A 17819-nucleotide genomic window follows, 5' to 3' on the forward strand; every position below is an offset into this window, starting at 1 on the left:
ACACCACAGCCTACCTGAGTATTGTTGCTGACCGTGTCCATCCCTTTATGACCACAGTGTACCCATCTTCTGATGGCTACTTCCAGCAGGATAACGCACCATGTCACAAAGCTCAAATCATTTCAAACTGGTTTCTTGAACATGACAATGAGTTCACTGTACTCCAATGGCCTCCACAGTCACCAGATCTCAATCCAATAGAGCACCTTTGGGATGTGATGGAACGGGAGATTCTCATAATGGATGTCATCATGTCAATGTGGACCAAAATGTTCATAAGCACAGGTTCTTCCCATCAAGTCTGTTTCTATAGATCCCAACTCCTGTGTGGGAAGTAGCGTATGCCTCTGTCAGGCCTCGTTTTGTGCGTACACAATGATTATATGAGACCCCTTGACTCTAGTTTCATGCGCAGGTGTCTGTCTGATGGACATAATATCCAAAAGCTGACATTCTCTGCACTTTCCCAGTAGTGTTTTATACTTCTATCTCCATCTAAAGGCTGTTAGGAGGGTGGAAACGTGCAGAAGTGCATGACCTGTGAACTAGTGGGTGCTTTTTGCAATGAACTCAGTTGAATGACATTTTTGTTTGCATGTGACTTTTTTCCAAGGCTGCACAATATGCTAAATAAATAAATAAATATATCACTTTCCATTTTTTTTATAGAGCTTATGATATGATATGCAATTTTAGTAGGAATGGCAATTTTTGCATTTTATGAATTTTGTATCACGTGCATTGTCAATTTGATCACCTCTTCTTTACGTAGCTTTAGTTAATCAAATTATATTTCTCCCAAGGGAATCTTCCAGTGTGACATAATTGGTAGCTTGCAAAGCTATTAAAGTAGCCTTACCAATATTGATTGTTATAAATGGTACAGGTTATCAGAGTGCAAAGTGAGCAGTGTCCTAAAAATGCTTGTTTTATCCGACCAGCAGGTCAAAAAATATCCACAATCTTCAATTTACCATAATATGAAACTGTTAGAAGCAACCAAATAAATATTGCTACAGAAGTCCATGAAGTGGGCAGAAAAATGGAAATATTAACATTTACTAATCCATAACAACTGGCAAACTCCATCCACAGAGGGAGATTTTAAGTAGAGATAAAAACGCCCAGGCATGGTTTCTATTTTCTATTACTTTGTCATTTGCAAGTGCTTTCATCATGTTAAGTGTTAGCAGTTAAAACATGTCTTGAATTAGGTGGTTTTCTCCATCTCCTTGGTTCCACACCCTGTCACCCCATTGTTCTGGGCGTGACTCAAGTCCACAGCAGCAGCAGAGGTTTCATACAGTGAGTAAGCACACATAGCTGAGACCTGAGGCATCGGGCCTCTCAGGAAATCATTTCCTAACTCGCTGGGTATTCCCATGAGCTCTGCCTGACACTTACAGTACACAGAAGCTCAGATCAGTTTGGAATGAAAGCAGCTCTGGTGAGAAGATGCAGGATTTGTCTTTTATCAGTGTAGAAGCAGTCACATTTAAAGCACCTGTTGGTGTTTGAGATTGTTTATCGTCTCTTGTTTTGTGTCCTCAGCTGCCTTCCTGCAAAAAGTGTGTTTGTTAAAGCCCCTCCTGTCAAATATAACATTACTGGAAGTGTCAAGTTGTTCTTCGCAGAATTCCTTGAAACCTTTGACCTTGACCTGGATGTTTTAGCTGCTTGAAACCAGAGCAGGACAACACTATGTCAGCACTGACTTAAGCTATATGAACCTGCTCAGTGAGGCCACACACAGCGTCCATAAATGTCTCTCACCCTGTGTGCCCTCACTCTCTTGCAGAAGACAACAGTGAATGTGCTGCACAGAGCTGACTGGGGAACACTGCACTCCAGTGGCAGACACTCTGCAGTGCTCACTTTCACTGGTGCCTTCTCTGATTTCCTGAAGAGGGTTTCCCAACGGTTACCATGGATTATCGTTCTTATATTTGCCTGCATACTGTATCTTGATGATACCAAAATGTCATGCACTGGCATTAAAATCATGAAGGAAACTGTAGGAAACTATCTTCTCTACTAAATTGTTTAAAGGGACAGTTGACACCAACATCACTTCAGTGAGGACACAGACTTCATATGTTTTCTCTGATTCGTCTCCATTCTCTATAGGCCTAAATAACTTCTTCTGTCATGTCATTAGCTGGGTCATGTGATTGCCTCCCATTGGTTTCTGCTCCAATAAAGACCACACCTGTGTTGTCTGTTTCAAAAGCCCAAATGAAGACTGACAGTGGTTGAAACATGTTGGATCTTTAAATGATTTAGCTGCTATAATAAAGGCTTCCTTCCTGGTTTATTAATTTTTTTGGAGTGCCTTCCCGTGTTTCCCGAAGGCCTATGGATTATCTTGAGTAAAGTTTTTTAAATGTATTTTTTGGTGCTTTGAGCACCACAAGCTGAGTGCCATCTAGTCCCATTATACTGGAGAGAAGGCAGACATCTCTACAGCCGATATCTCCAACACTCTGCAACTCACAGCAGCAAAACAATTTAGACTCATAAATAGCACTACAGGTAAGAGGAATACTCGTGATACTCTACATTTGGATTGGGCCCTTAAACATGATAGAAATGCATCCTCTGGATTTAATTTCATTTTCTTCCTCACATAATGACGCACAATTTACACCATTATTCCTCCAGAAACTGCAGCCATCACCCATAAGAAGAACATCTGCTACTTTCATCACCACACTGGGGCTTCCCTTGTGTCATTATTCAACAGTTTCACTGGGATTTGTTCACGGGCTCTCCTGTCAATCACTGATCATCCCAGCTGAAAGATATTAAAGCTGCCTCACACACATCACTCTGGTCTCTGTGCAGTCGTAGCTCCTCCACCTTCATTCTTGTTGACGTACTGTTCGGACCCCATCTATAATTCTCTCTTTGAATGAATAATATTAGTTGGATTTTACTCGCAAAGTCCAAAGTTGATTAATGGAAATTAAGCATGAGTTGTATCTGTCCTCTCATCTAACTCAGCAAGAAAGCAAAACATTTCCCAAAATTTCAATCTTTTTCTGAAGGATTTTGAACTATAATGTTTAGTCATACAAAGAGGCCAAATGAAGCTGGAACAATGTTTTGTTTTTTTAATAGAAACAGCTCCAGACAGGTTGAGCGTCTTGTTATTGTCATTTGGATGTGGTCGCAGCTATGTGTAAAAAATGGTGGTTTTCCGACAGGTCCAGCCACGGGGTCCAGCTTTCTCCTTAGTCACTAGTTTAAGGTCCACACAGTTAAATTTATGCAGTGTCATACTTGGGTCTGGCCATGTCAACGGGCTACTTTGCTGTCTCTGTCATGTAGCAGTCTGTTAGTCAGTCACTCTAAAGCAGGGCACAGCACTTCAGAATAAAAGCTCTGTGTCAGAAATTCACTGTACTGCAAAATAAAGTGTGTCTTTTACAAACTTGACATGCTTGCAAGTCACTTGTGGTCCATTCAGAGTGGACCTGTGACCCACTTTTGGACCTGGACCCACCAGTTGGGAACCACTGGCCTAAATGAATGGAAGAAAAATGCCAGAGCAAATGTCCAAATGTCAGAAGTTGATATAATAATTTAAATTGGACAAAAACGAGAGCAGATAAATCTATGAATAATATGTCAGGGATGAGTGATGTCACTGTGAGCAGTTTTAATCTGCCGAACAGTAACTGATCTGAAAGTGATCCCCTCCTGAGCCCTGCTTCCTCCTCAACAATGCCTCCTCCAGTCCTCCTCCGTCTTCCCTATATGGAACCTCAGCACACCTGTTCCCGGCCAATCCAGTCACAGTGAGACGCGTAGCTCCTCCCACTGCAGCTGATGGCGTTACCATGGGTTACAGGGTGGTGGCCAGCTCCTGTCTCCATCCCTTTGGTGAGGAGACTTTCCTTCCTCAGCTCCTCAAGATTCAGCAGCACTACACTGCAGCAGCTTTCAGTGCCAGATAAAGACACGCTGTGTGATGGAGTGAGCCAGAGAATCAGAACCCTGACTGTCTGTCAATGATTAGCTATAAGTCAGACTGCTCATGTGCCTGATTAGCTTCTTTAGATGCTGCGTGTGCAAATCAAAACAGCTGTCGTGTGATGTAAATGTGGAACATCAGCTGTGTTCATGCTTTATTTATAGAGTCAGCTGATCAAACAGCAAACTACAGACACATGAAGCCATGAAATATAGAAAAGGCAGTTACTAGTAATTCCTGTTTATTTATAAAACAAGTCAGTGGCATACAGTGTGTGACAGAAATGTCTTTATCTGTTGGCAAGCTGTTTGTCCTGTTTGTTTTTCCTCACTCACTTCCACTTGTCTTCCACAAGAAAGAAATGTAGGTTGAAGTCTGAGTCAAATCACTTCCTTCACTTTTTGCAGTTAATGATCTGCATCAAAGTGATTTCTTTAAATGTAATATATATTCTCCTGAGACCAAGCTTTTGTTTGGTATGCGTTTTAATTTAAGGATGTGACAAAAAACTAAGCAGTACCTTTGAACAGGAAGTAGTTTTTGGCAATAAAGTTGTACTCATATGGGGACAATGGGTCCAAGTATGTAATCATTGATAAAAGTCTTAGCTAATAAGCTATGTATTAGTGGACTTTTCCCCTGATAGATGTAGGCTTTCAAATCTGAGGCTTTTTGTGGCTGCTGTCTGGCTGTTAGTCATTTTCAGCTAATGACACAGTGGTGATGTTACTACTTCCCACAAAATCACTGGCTGTTTGCAAAGATGCTTTTTGTATCTGATATTTTGATGACTTTCAATCAGGCGTCCATGCTTATCACAGCACTGAAACAGCTCTCATTAAGGATTTAAATGACAAATGTCTTGACACTGATAAAGACAACATCCTAAACACCAATGTGCTTGACCTGTGGTGTCCCTCAGGGGTCGATTTTAGGTCCTTTATTATTAAACCTTTTTTGGTCTGGTTTGATTGTTTGTTGGTTTGTTTTGTGCATTCGTCAGCATGATTGTGGAAAAGCTACTGGTCCAATTTCTATGAAACTTGTTGAAAAGGTGTAGCATGGGCCAGCGAAGAACCCATGAGGGCAGATACACAAATTATGTTTCAGTCTCTCTAACATTGTGAGATAGAGCATTAGGCCTTGGCAGAAGTTTGCCTTCTATTTTTAAAGTAGTTTTAAGTAGTTGCATTCAGGTAAGAAACTTTTTTTATAAGGGAGACCTGACCAATATAACACCAGGGGCCCACTACTTATTTTTGGCCTCATGGCACCCAGAGGGTTAATCCAGCTGTCTTCAGGGAGGACACGAAAGCAAAGTAAAGGAAGGAAGAAGACTGGTATGGATGGTGCTTCTATCCCCATCCCATCCCATCCGTTCCTTTCCTTTCCTTTCCTTTCCTTTCCTTTCCTTTCCTTTCCTTTCTGATCCAATTATTTCCATCCCATCCCAATCCATCCTTTCCGAACTGATCCGATCCGATCCAATGCTTTCCTTTCCTTTCCGTTCCTTTCCTTTCCATCATATTCCTATTCCTATTCCTATTCATATCCCATGTTGGTTTTAGCGTCTTTTGAAACATTACCACCGGCTTCATGACGCAGGCTGACAAATATCAATTTCTCATGTTTGGATTCGATTTGCAGCAAAATCTGCAAATATTAAACTGGCTTCACTCAGACTGACAAACTGCTGTGTAAACTGAGCTGAACAGAACCAATAATCTGATCTAATTAGCAGAACCAATATGTTTCCACGAGGAGCGGCCCATTAGAGAGACCACTCATGCTGCTGATCTCACTACATGTCCTACATCTGTTCCTGGATGCCAGGACCGTGCCCTTCCTGTCCGGAGACCAGACTCTCTCTCTCTCTGCCTCTTCCAACTGTTTATCGGGCACCCTGCCAACTTTCCCCTCTAATTATCTAACACTCCCCTCCGTCCCTGGCCTCAGCGGGGGACGCTTGTTTTGTTTTTGGGAACGATAGTGCCCTGTCTCAGCCTTTGGGTGTGGCTGCACCTTTAACATTTTCACTTTTCAGAATCCACCTGTGACATTCAGACATCAGACTGTGTCGGCCTGCAGAGATGACCACCCACCCACACACACACACACACATATACACACACACACACACACACACACACATACACTCAGCGGCCCTTGCAGCCCTCTGGGAGGGGAAATAGTAGCGGCAAAGCCATTTGCTGCCCACCACGTTGTTATGGAAACTGAGTAGACATGGACTCTGCTCAAATGTTTCCCATGGCCACTTGTGCAGTCGAGGTTTTGTCTGTTATTATGTGAGTCAGGAATTAACAATGTGTGTTAGAGTAAGCTGTTCCTGCCTCTTATTGATCACCATGCAGCACTGATTTATTTATACCTCACAGCCATATAGTCTCTGAGTGGCTCAACACAAAAATAGAATAATAGCAGTTACAAACCATAATTAATGCAGATACATATTCTTCATATAACAATCTGTGAGCAACATTTTATGTTGATATAGGTCAATCTACATCTGTAGGATATTACTAGTTGTCATTAAATTGTGGCACAACTCATAATACATTAAATTCCTATATGATAATGTCATGTATAGATCCTGTTCGTGAAATTATTATATTAAATAATTATATGATACATTTACTCAAGTACTGTGCTTAAAGGAGGGTTGTGTAAGATTTAGGGGGATTTAGAGGCATCTAGTGGTGAGGATCGCACATTGTAACTGTCTGAAATCTCTCCTAGTTAGAATTCCTTCAGTGTTAATTGTTTCAGATTTTTTTTACTGGGAGCTAAATTATCCACAGAGCTCTCCTCCTCTCCAAAATGAACGGACCCAGTGATTTAAACTGGTAAAAACACTGAAAAGCAGTTTCACTTAAAAAGAAATCAGTGTTCTTCCAACACTGCCTGTTGTGGAGGGGCTGTTAGCTACAGGAGCCGGTGTGAAAATGTAAAAGTGTGAATGGCCCTGTCTTGAGCCAGTGTTTAGTTTGTCTGTTCTGGGCTAGTGTAGAAACATAGAGATGCAACATGGCGGACTCTGTTAAAGAGGACCTCCTCCCTATATAGATATACACAGCTCATTCCCAGGAAAACACAGTGTTCCTTATTTTCAGGTGATTATACACTAAAGAAAACATACTCACTGACACTGACAAGGAACATTTTACTGCTCAATGACTACTTTTACTTTAGGTATTTTCCTTAGAATACCTAAATACAGGTTAAGTGAGGAATTTTACTTGTAGTGGAGTATTTTCACAGTGCTCTAGTATTTTTGCTCACGTAAAAGATATGAGTACTTCTTCTACTGATGCAGGACCCAGTGGCTAAAACTACAAGATAATTTTTATAACCTCATAACACTTTATGCTCCTGTGACCTGTGTATGTTAATATCCATGGCCTAATTTAGTGGGGTTTTATCTATATGTCTGTCTGTCCGTCTGTCTGTCTTTGCATATTGAAACACTTGAGGTTATGTAATGTGTTGATGAAATATTTAAAAGTAAATCAATACAATGATATGACTCCAGTAAAGGTCACATGACTGAATAATAATGCTATGATGCATTGATAATGTGCTTACAATGTCTGATGACTTGAAGGGCGTTAAAAACAATGATTAAAGAAGCCTCACAGAGACAGTAAGAATAACAAGCCTTGAGAATGCTGTTAGGACTGATTTGTCACTGAAAACACAAAGTTGTGTGCAGAAATTTTACCCTGTGGCATTCTTTTAATACATGCTTTTGAGAAGAGAATTTGGACTCAAGACTAACACACTGTAACATGAAAGAGTTCAACCAAAATGCCATAGTAAATGTTGACATTGTTTGTTAACTGCAAACCATGATACATTTGTACCTTATTATGTAGCAGATAAATTAAAACTTTATGATTCTTTATGGCTACACTATGGTTAACGTGTTGTTAGGTTTAGGCACAGATTCACTTTGTTGTGGTCAGGAAAACACCTGCCTTTGGTGGCACAGTTCTGTCTGGAAACAGAGCAATGTTGCTGTAAAACAACAACCACTTTTAGTGATATACCCCAGCTGGAAACGAAGCAGTGATTGCTTTACCTGGCACTATCCCCAGTGTAAGAAACAGCAATGGGTTGCTAAAAAATACCCAGTGGTCTGCAGCTTGGGAGACAACTTGCCAAGGTTACAGGCCATCTTTATTCCCTGCACCTCCTGATGACAAAGTTACCTCATAGGCCATGGCATTTTGAAACTTAGACAGGATGATATGAATGGTACAAATGTAAAGTATCTCTGGTTTGTAGAAATGTACAATGCCAGCATATTCTTCAGGCGACTGGGCTATTTTCATTTGTGTAACAATCAGGGTTGTGTGCAGTGAGCATGTTTCTCTTCATCAAGCCACATTTGTAAATCAGTGATCTTGTTTTTACCCTCGTGGATACAGAGCAAGAGCTGATTGAAAAATTAATATATAATTACACTAGCCCCAAGTTCAATCAATGTTCAGTAATTTGCCAGTTGCCATGTGTTTTTTCCTCGTTGTAGTGCGTCTGTGGAACCCACTGGTAAAAAAATGTACATACTAAATGCATTTAGCATTCTGGACACTGTACCTGCAGTGTGGTATACTGTGTGGTTGCAGATGTATATAGTCATGTAGCAGTACGACAGCAGAGAGTAAAATGCATCAAATAAATTGTTACTTAATGGAAGAAAAGAATCTGATACTGAAAAAGTGCCAAGTTTGCATAGTCTGAAAACACTAGCAGAAGCTTACAGTGCAGGATTTTGCAGGGTTAACAATCAATATGAGGCTGTAAATGAAAGCAGTGAGGTTTACAGTTTTACTGGGTAGTGAGAGATTGCAGTCATTTCCAGTGGTGAAACTCTGTCTTTGATGCAGGCCTTCAGTTTGTTTAATCCCCAAGCTCAACCATAGATAACCCTGATGATGTCATCAGGGTTTAGAAACTTTACCGTGACAAGATGTTCATGTTACATATCTCAGTTTAAAGGGGCAGTTCACCCTAAAATCAAAAATACATATTTTTCACTTACATGTAGTACAATTTAGATTGCTTTGGTGTGAGTTGCCAAGAGTTGGAGATATCTTTCATTGAAGTGTCTGTCTTCTCTCCAGTATAATGGAACTAGATGGCACTCAGCTTGTGGTGCTCAAAGCGCCAAAAAATAGAGATCCAGAAACATTGCTGTTGTCAAGTTGTCAAAATCTGGCGCTTGGGCAGTGACTCGTGGTGTTAGACACTGACGAAAAAAGCCGTCCTTTAACATTGGCATGATACGCAGCCGGTCACCATTATAGTTCAAGGGCACTCAGCAGTATCAAGGGGAAACGCAGCGGGACAAGAACAAAAGTTAATGCGGCAAAAGTCCAAGTAGGGCAGGCGGGAAGGGCCGTGGATGGGTCCAACAAACACCAACTTTTACCTGGGAGAGAGGTGTTTACAGCCCATAAGATTATAAAGCCTTTTTTCCTAAACACAACCATGTGCTTTGTTGTTGGCGGGGAAAAAATCAGTTTGCAGTGTTGTACTGGTGTAGTGCATTTATTTTGAAAGAGAATGCATGTAAACATAAATTTCCTGTGAAAACAGAAGTGTACCTTGAAAGAAGACAATGTACGTAACAGGCAGAACTTGACACGGAGTCCCAGAATGTCAACAACCAACACACTCCGGGTACCTTGCACGTCATATTTGGACATGGACAGTCCGTGACCAGGCGTTGCTATGTGATGAGATCGGAGTGAGAATGTGATGGTCATTCAAGATAATCCACAGACCTTGTTGGGTTTCACATAGGAACTATTTTCTTTCCACTGAACTATACCCATTAACTGTATCACCGCACAGAAGGAAGTGTGCATCTACTCATGGACAAAAGACTTGTGACGGCATGAGATCTAAACAATGATGGCGTCCTCCCTGGCTGAGCTGTAACATGAGTTAGCTCAGTGGAACTCGGTGAGCTAGCAGAATATGCATGCTTCCTTTTGTGCTGTAAAAACCACACCCACCAAGTTCATCACTGCACAGAAGGAAGTTTGCATCTTCTGCAAGCTCATATCTCACGCTGACACAAGCCTGTTGTCCATGAGTAGATGCACAATTCCTTCTGCGTGGTGATACAGTTAGCGGGTGTAATTCAGTAGAAAGAATGTATAGTTCCTACATAAAACTGCTCACAACAAGTTCTGTGGATTATCTTGAGTAACCAGGTCATGATTTCTGTAAAGAGACATTGCTGTTGAGTTTTTTAAATGTATTTTTTTGGCACCTTGAGCACCACAAGCTGAGTGCCATCTAGTTCCATTATATTGGAGAGAGGACAGATACTTTGATGGCAGATATCTCCAACTCTCTGCAACTCACACCAAAACAATCTAGACTGATAGATAGCTCTACAGGTAAGAGCAAAAATATGTGTTTTTGATTTTGGGGTCAACTGTCCCTTTAATGTCACTCAGCAACTGTACCTTTTGACGACTGGTCACTTGCCATGTTACTACCAGATATAATCTATGTATGACTCAGCATTTTCTCTACCTGTCCCATGTGTGCTACATGTAGAGACATCTGACCGTGGTGCTGAAGGGACAGCGCCCTTTCATGTTGGACTGGGTGTGACTTTAGGGAACTCTCCATGGTGCTGATCTTGACCTCAAACTTTGAGAAACGCCCTTCTGAGACCCAACTGCATGACATGCTTCACTTATTACATTACACAGCTTTTAGCCGCAGTAACATGCAGGTCACTGTACCCTGATGGATTAGACCTCTACACAACAAGTCTTTCTCCGGACCAGAAAGGACCCATCATTTCCGGAGGGTCAGATCTGATGCGCTCTCACACAGGCTACAGGTAATCCCTCATCGGGAAACATCCTCCTCCTGTAAGGCTATTGGATCTTTATTTTGACATAGACTTGGAGGTCTCTCCCTCATATGGTGACTCGTGAAATCGCACAAGGATATTTGGCTGTAGGCGAGAAGCTCATTTAGACTCATGAGTAAGCAATTCAAAACTGTTTGCTGATCTGGAGGAGGATCATAGACCAGGAGAACAGCGTCAGGTCTGCCTGTGTCTTTACCTAACATCTTATAATATCACGCATATTTATGGTGCACCTCTCTCTCTACAGTGGGAGTGTTTTCATGCAGCATTAGCCTCACAGATCTTTTGTCACAGTGCGACCACCTGCGCTTGGAAACCAAAGGCGGTGGCTGCCCGGCGTGCGGAGCTGAAAAAAAAAAAATCGGAGACTCTGAGCATCTGTGCAGCTACTCCCCTAGAAGCCTGCTGCAAGGCATGTCGACCGCCGGGGAAGTACCAGCCTTCTTCAAGAGCATGGGCTCTGACAGCCCCGCCAGGCCGAGGCAGAAATTCTGTGGCATGTTCTGCCCGGTTGAAGGCTCCTCGGACAACAAGACGCTCGACTTTGATGCGCTCTCGGCGTGCAGGGGCAAGAGTGACGGGCGAGTCATTGACCGGCAGACCGACATCTCCCAGCCGAGGAAGGTGGAGATAAGGGAGAGCACAGGGAAGGAGGCTCTACAGAACCTGGATGATAAGAGGGTAATTTTGCATGCTCATTGTGGATTGTTTGGACCATGTCTATCTTTCTGCCATGCATCATTCTGATCTTTTGCACGAACCTGCGCCATTTCCATCTAAAATTGCTCCAATTACAGCCCCTGTCACTCCTTTGAGTTGGCTTAAGCCTACCAGACAACTTGCCCTGACTACATTTCCCAGAAAGCAGTGTGATGTAACAGTGTGGATGGAGGGCCCTCCATGCAGAGCTGCCAGAGGGAGTGGCTCCTGTTAGTTGGAGCTTGCATTACTATTTTATCCCCTCTGCTGCACAGAACAGCTGATCCTACCCAGTGTCCTTGAGCAAAACCATCTGCCTACTCAGTGTTAACAGGTCTGCATGAGAATAAACAGCAGAGACGTGAACGTGTTCTGCACAAATGATGTGATACACGCCTGCTGCATTGTTGTGCTCCTGTGTTTGGGCTCTCGAACAGCAGAATTCAGGGTGTGGAGCTGATGGACGAGACATGGCAGCTCTGACTTGCATGACTTGCAGGAAAGTCTGGCAACTTTTTCCCACCGCTGCTTCATCATCCAGGTTTTATAGCTGGGTGGTAAACTGAGGAACTGACGGTCTCAGTGCTGGACTCAGGATGCTGTTAAAAGCTTAAAAGCTTTGTGCAGTGGTGGTACGCCTCATGTTACATATTGATTGGAAGCATTAGCCACACAGTCTGCTCTTTAGCTACTCTCTCTTATGTCTCTATTTAAGTCTTACATGTGTGGCAGCTTGCCCTACCCTTCTCTGATAAGATAATACACATTGCGCATGAATTGATTTGTTCTTGCATATTAATCATAGGAGAGAGCAAATTAAATGGGATGTTTGAAGGCTGGCCTTTATCTCAGGATCAAGCTTGATCATCATGTTTGCAGACTGCAGTGGTGGAAAGTAACTAAGCACATCTACTCAAGTACTGTACTTAATTGCAACTGTAATTTATCTGAGTACTTATCTACATTATACTTCTACTCCACTAAATTTCAGAGGGAAATCATGTACGTTTTACTCAAGTTGGGAGTAGTGTATCGGTAATTATATTCCATGGTATAATACATTATTCTGAAAAAGACCACTCTGCATAATGAGCACCTTTTGGTACTTTAAGGATATCTTGATGCTCGTACTTTAATATTTTTGCTTCAATAAAATATTAAATGCATGAATTATACATTGTAGTATTTCAATTTTCACTCAAGTTAAAGATCTTCCACCACTGGCCGACTGCAAAGCTCTAAAGGTTGAACCTTGGTGCAAATGAAAAGTTGAATCCATGAGAATACACTCAATGGTTTGGCAGTCAAAGCTTTTTTTTCTGGTGTGACAGAGTAATCAGGTCTAGTGGTTAGCAGGGGCGGAGTGGGAGGGTGGTGTCTGGGTGCTCCAGTCCCGACTGTTTTCTCTTAGGCCCTGAATCTATGCTATCCACTGAGGAAATCTAATATAACTGAATAAATTTTCTTTTGGTGGCCTCATATAAAATTGAGAGTATTAAAGAGCACATTCACTTGGCATTGTTAGGGATCCTTGATGTGTCATTAGAGCAGCCTAGATTATTATGGTATAGATATGTTGGCTAAATGATCATTCTGTGAACTTTACTCCAGCATAGTTTAACAAAAAGAGGTTTCAAGTTTAGTAATGCTGTTTTCGCCGGACTCCTACTCTACATACAGTACAGGCCAAAAGTTTGGACACACCTTCTCATTCAATGCGTTTTCTTTATTTTCATGACTATTTACATTGTAGATTCTCACTGAAGGCATCAAAACTATGAATGAACACATGTGGAGTTATGTACTTAACAAAAAAAGGTGAAATAACTGAAAACATGTTTTATATTCTAGTTTCTTCAAAATAGCCACCCTTTGCTCTGATTACTGCTTTGCACACTCTTGGCATTCTCTCCATGAGCTTCAAGGGGTAGTCACCTGAAATGGTTTTCCAACAGTCTTGAAGGAGTTCCCAGAGGTGTTTAGCACTTGTTGGCCCCTTTGCCTTCACTCTGCGGTCCAGCTCACCCCAAACCATCTCGATTGGGTTCAGGTCCGGTGACTGTGGAGGCCAGGTCATCTGCCGCAGCACTCCATCACTCTCCTTCTTGGTCAAATAGCCCTTACACAGCCTGGAGGTGTGTTTGGGGTCATTGTCCTGTTGAAAAATAAATGATGGTCCAACTAAATGCAAACCGGATGGGATGGCATGTCGCTGCAGGATGCTGTGGTAGCCATGTTGGTTCAGTGTGCCTTCAATTTTGAATAAATCCCCAACAGTGTCACCAGCAAAACACCCCCACACCATCACACCTCCTCCTCCATGCTTCACAGTGGGAACCAGGCATGTGGAATCCATCCGTTCACCTTTTCTGCGTCTCACAAAGACACGGCGGTTGGAACCAAAGATCTCAAATTTGGACTCATCAGACCAAAGCACAGAGTTCCACTGGGCTAATGTCCATTCCTTGTGTTTCTTGGCCCAAACAAATCTCTTCTGCTTGTTGCCTCTCCTTAGCAGTGGTTTTCTAGCAGCTATCTGACCATGAAGGCCTGATTCGCGCAGTCTCCTCTTAACAGTTGTTCTAGAGATGGGTCTGCTGCTAGAACTCTGTGTGGCATTCATCTGGTCTCTGATCTGAGCTGCTGTTAACTTGCGATTTCTGAGGCTGGTGACTCGGATGAACTTATCCTCAGAAGCAGAGGTGACTCTTGGTCTTCCTTTCCTGGGTCGGTCCTCATGTGTGCCAGTTTCGTTGTAGTGCTTGATGGTTTTTGCGACTCCACTTGGGGACACATTTAAAGTTTTTGCAATTTTCCGGACTGACTGACCGTCATTTCTTAAAGTAATGATGGCCACTTGTTTTTCTTTAGTTAGCTGATTGGTTCTTGCCATAATATGAATTTTAACAGTTGTCCAATAGGGCTGTCGGCTGTGTATTAACCTGACTTCTGCACAACACAACTGATGGTCCCAACCCCATTGATAAAGCAAGAAATTCCACTAATTAACCCTGATAAGGCACACCTGTGAAGTGGAAACCATTTCAGGTGACTACCTCTTGAAGCTCATGGAGAGAATGCCAAGAGTGTGCAAAGCAGTAATCAGAGCAAAGGGTGGCTATTTTGAAGAAACTAGAATATAAAACATGTTTTCAGTTATTTCAGCTTTTTTTGTTAAGTACATAACTCCACATGTGTTCATTCATAGTTTTGATGTCTTCAGTGAGAATCTGCAATGTAAATAGTCATGAAAATAAAGAAAACGCATTGAATGAGAAGGTGTGTCCAAACTTTTGGCCTGTACTGTATGTGATGTGACCAGCACTGTGGGGCCCTGTCCTGTAGCAGTCTGCCTCATCTGTAATGTATTGTTATGTTTCATCTTTGTCGACCTCACCATTGCCTTTTAAAACATAATGATCAGCTCTGACGTATATAACAAAAAACAAAAAAAACTTTGGACCAGCAAAGATTTTTGCCATATTTATTTTATTTTCTGCCAACGTTGGGCCTGAATATGCATCCTACGTGACTGTAGTTTTTAAAAATGATAAAACATTTAAAAAAAAAAAAAAAAAATTCTAATCATAGTCGTTGTTGCCAGGCGGGAGCACAGCCCATTTGGGCTGCGAGGGCTCTGGGAGTACACTTTATGGGCCAGGATGTAACTGAAAATGGTAACAACAGACAAGTTTTACTTCTTCCTGGGTGAAAGGATTAAAAGATGGTTTAAGAATGATGATGACAGCTGGAGAACAATTAGATACAAAATAGGATGCGAGCTCTGCAAGATGTTTTCTTTCATTGGCAATACTGAAAGTTTGCAACGTCTGGCTCCGCCCTGGGGGTTAGCTAATATTAGCAAACTTTCGATGACTCTGTAACTAAAATCACTGACGCGGGATTTATACTTGCATCAGCTTTATGCAGAGCCTACACCGTAGCTTAGGCATGTGGCCTATGTTGTTGTGAGCGTTTATATTTGTGCGGTGGTCTGTCTGTGTCACTCTGCAGTTACACCTCCAAAACACTAGTTGGCGGCGGGGTTTCTGTGAAGTGCTGTAAAGTTTAGTTGATTCAGAACACACATTAAACACACATTAAACGTGGCTTAATAGAGACAATTTCAAACACAAGTACACATATCAGCTTCACTATAACTCGCAGCATTCACAGACAATGCATTTGTCTTTATCTATTATATTATCTATTTCCTCTACTCATATGAAGCCAGGGACAACAGCAACATTTAACAAAGGTAACATTACAAAAGTCAGCTCCATTACAACTCACAAGGTTCACTGACAAAACAACTGTCTTATACTAAACACGTTTTCCAAGCAAATGTAACATGCTAACATTATTAGCACAAGCCTATGGCATTTTGCATTGTATAAATTAGCCTAGCAACTAGCTGAGATTTCCTCTGCTCAATCACACGCAAGACTTAAAATGCTATTTTGTGGAGGCTTTATTGTCTTCACAAATTATTGTTTCTTATCTGTGACAATAAAGTAAATAAAAGCTTTGTTTCCACTGAGGGAAATAAACATAGTGGCCTGCGTCGCCGCAACGTGTATTTACATTTCTGGGGAGGTGCATGTCAGGCTACAGCGTAGGGTACAGCGTCGATTCAACGCAGAAGTAAAAATCCTGCATGAGTCAGTTTGTTGCAATGATTCTTCCCTGCAAGTGTACTCTAAGTAAAACTACATATCCCAGCTTTAAAATAATTGCAGTTATCCCTAATTTGGAGCAGAGATTGAGTCCATTAAATCTTTCTCAATCTGATTTTATTCTATCTCTTGTGATCAAAAATGAGGCATCCATCCTGATATTTAACGTGCACACAAAGTGTAGGCGTCTTCTCCTGCTCTGGCAGTGCACGAAAATAATTTTAAATCAGTGGAAGTCAGTCTAATTTGACATTTTTGTTGTTTGTCTTCAAACAGTGGAAAATATAATCCCATGTCCTCTCTGATCCCAACAAGTGTCACTTCCTGTTTCTGGTCACACCTTGAAACTATCTTGGCACTTTAAATCACCATTAAAAAGTGATTCAAGAAAAGTGCTGATTGGAGCTGGGGGAAGGTGAAATGATCTCACTCTGTGCACTGACTGCTATTTAATTTACTCTAATCAAAGGTTTAGAGACACAGCAGATGAAGTAGAGTTAAGATGGCTGCTGGGTGTTTCTTCATTTGTTCACTTGCTGCACTCTCTCTGCCTCCACTAATCCGAGGAGAGCAATTGATGGCATTAGTGGCTCTTTCCTGTCAATGGAGCAGGGCGAGGCTCTTGCGCATGCTCCGTGGGGTTCTTTTATGGGAAGAGGCTCTCAGGCAGGCGGTCCCTCCCTCCTTCCCTCCCTCCTTTCCTTCCTCCCTCCCCTCTTGTCTGACTCCGTCTGGGAAGGAGAGGTTTGGTGCATCGGCGGAGACCGGGGAGGCTGCCAGGACGCGATCCGGAGTTGAGAGTTAGTTTGGTTGGGTACATTTGTGGCCTCCCAAGGATCAGCTGCGTGTTTCTTCATCTTCCTCATCATCCTCGTGTACCGGCGAGCAGCGGTAACCCGAACATCCCGTCGCATTGATTGCGGTCCACGGCGCAGCGCGAGACGAACCACCGGTGAAGATGTCTGGCTATCAGGGCAAGAAGAACATCCCCCGCATCACAGTGAGTGTTCGCGTGCTTAAAAGTTGGTCTAGATGAGGTTAAATCACAGTTGAGTGTCCGGTGTCTGGTGGCGTGGGCCTGCGGGTGTGGGTGCAGGATGTCACCGGGGCGGCATGGTGCCTGCGCCGCTGCGCCCCTCCGACAAATGTGAGCTCGGAGCTCAAGCATAAAGCTGCTTCTTTAATGCACTTTGCACATGCATGCTGGTTTATTGTGCAGTCCTCATGTGCACTGACCGCACATTAGGATCGATTAATCGATGTGGACACCGGTGGGTGTAAATGTGATTTTTTTTGTTGCAGCATCTTTGCGACAAGTGCTCATCTACCTATAAAACCCAGCGCTTAACCTGAGAGTGTGTATCTCAGCTGCAGACTCACACTCCAGGCTGCCATGCTTTGTGCACACTATGCATGACAGTGGAGATTTCACGCCGGTGGTCTTTGTTACACGGTGTGTCTGGTCGCCGGGTATCACCGCACACCAACTGCTGGGGCAAATGCCTCCCTGCATCCGCACAGCACCCGGCTCTTTTATCCAAGCTCTTCT

At 42.6% G+C, this 17819-nt stretch overlaps 1 protein-coding gene across 2 annotated transcripts in view; it reads left to right on the top strand.

Annotated features, from left to right (window-relative positions):
- The first annotated feature begins 10935 nt into the window (after positions 1–10935).
- dpysl2b (dihydropyrimidinase like 2b) overlaps positions 10936–17819 on the top strand; it is a 49413-nt gene continuing 42529 nt past the window's right edge. Inside the window, exon 1 of one of the 2 annotated variants that reach the window (XM_049603496.1) lies at positions 10936–11576. In XM_049603496.1, coding sequence (XP_049459453.1) covers positions 11310–11576 — 267 coding nt within the window. In that variant the 5' untranslated portion in view covers positions 10936–11309. Of the gene's footprint in view, positions 11577–16967; positions 17271–17819 lie in introns of those variants that run through there. The other variant, XM_049603497.1, reaches the window with a different exon arrangement.

The sequence above is a fragment of the Epinephelus fuscoguttatus genome, linkage group LG18 (genome assembly GCF_011397635.1).
Source record: "Epinephelus fuscoguttatus linkage group LG18, E.fuscoguttatus.final_Chr_v1".
Lineage (NCBI taxonomy): Eukaryota > Metazoa > Chordata > Actinopteri > Perciformes > Serranidae > Epinephelus > Epinephelus fuscoguttatus.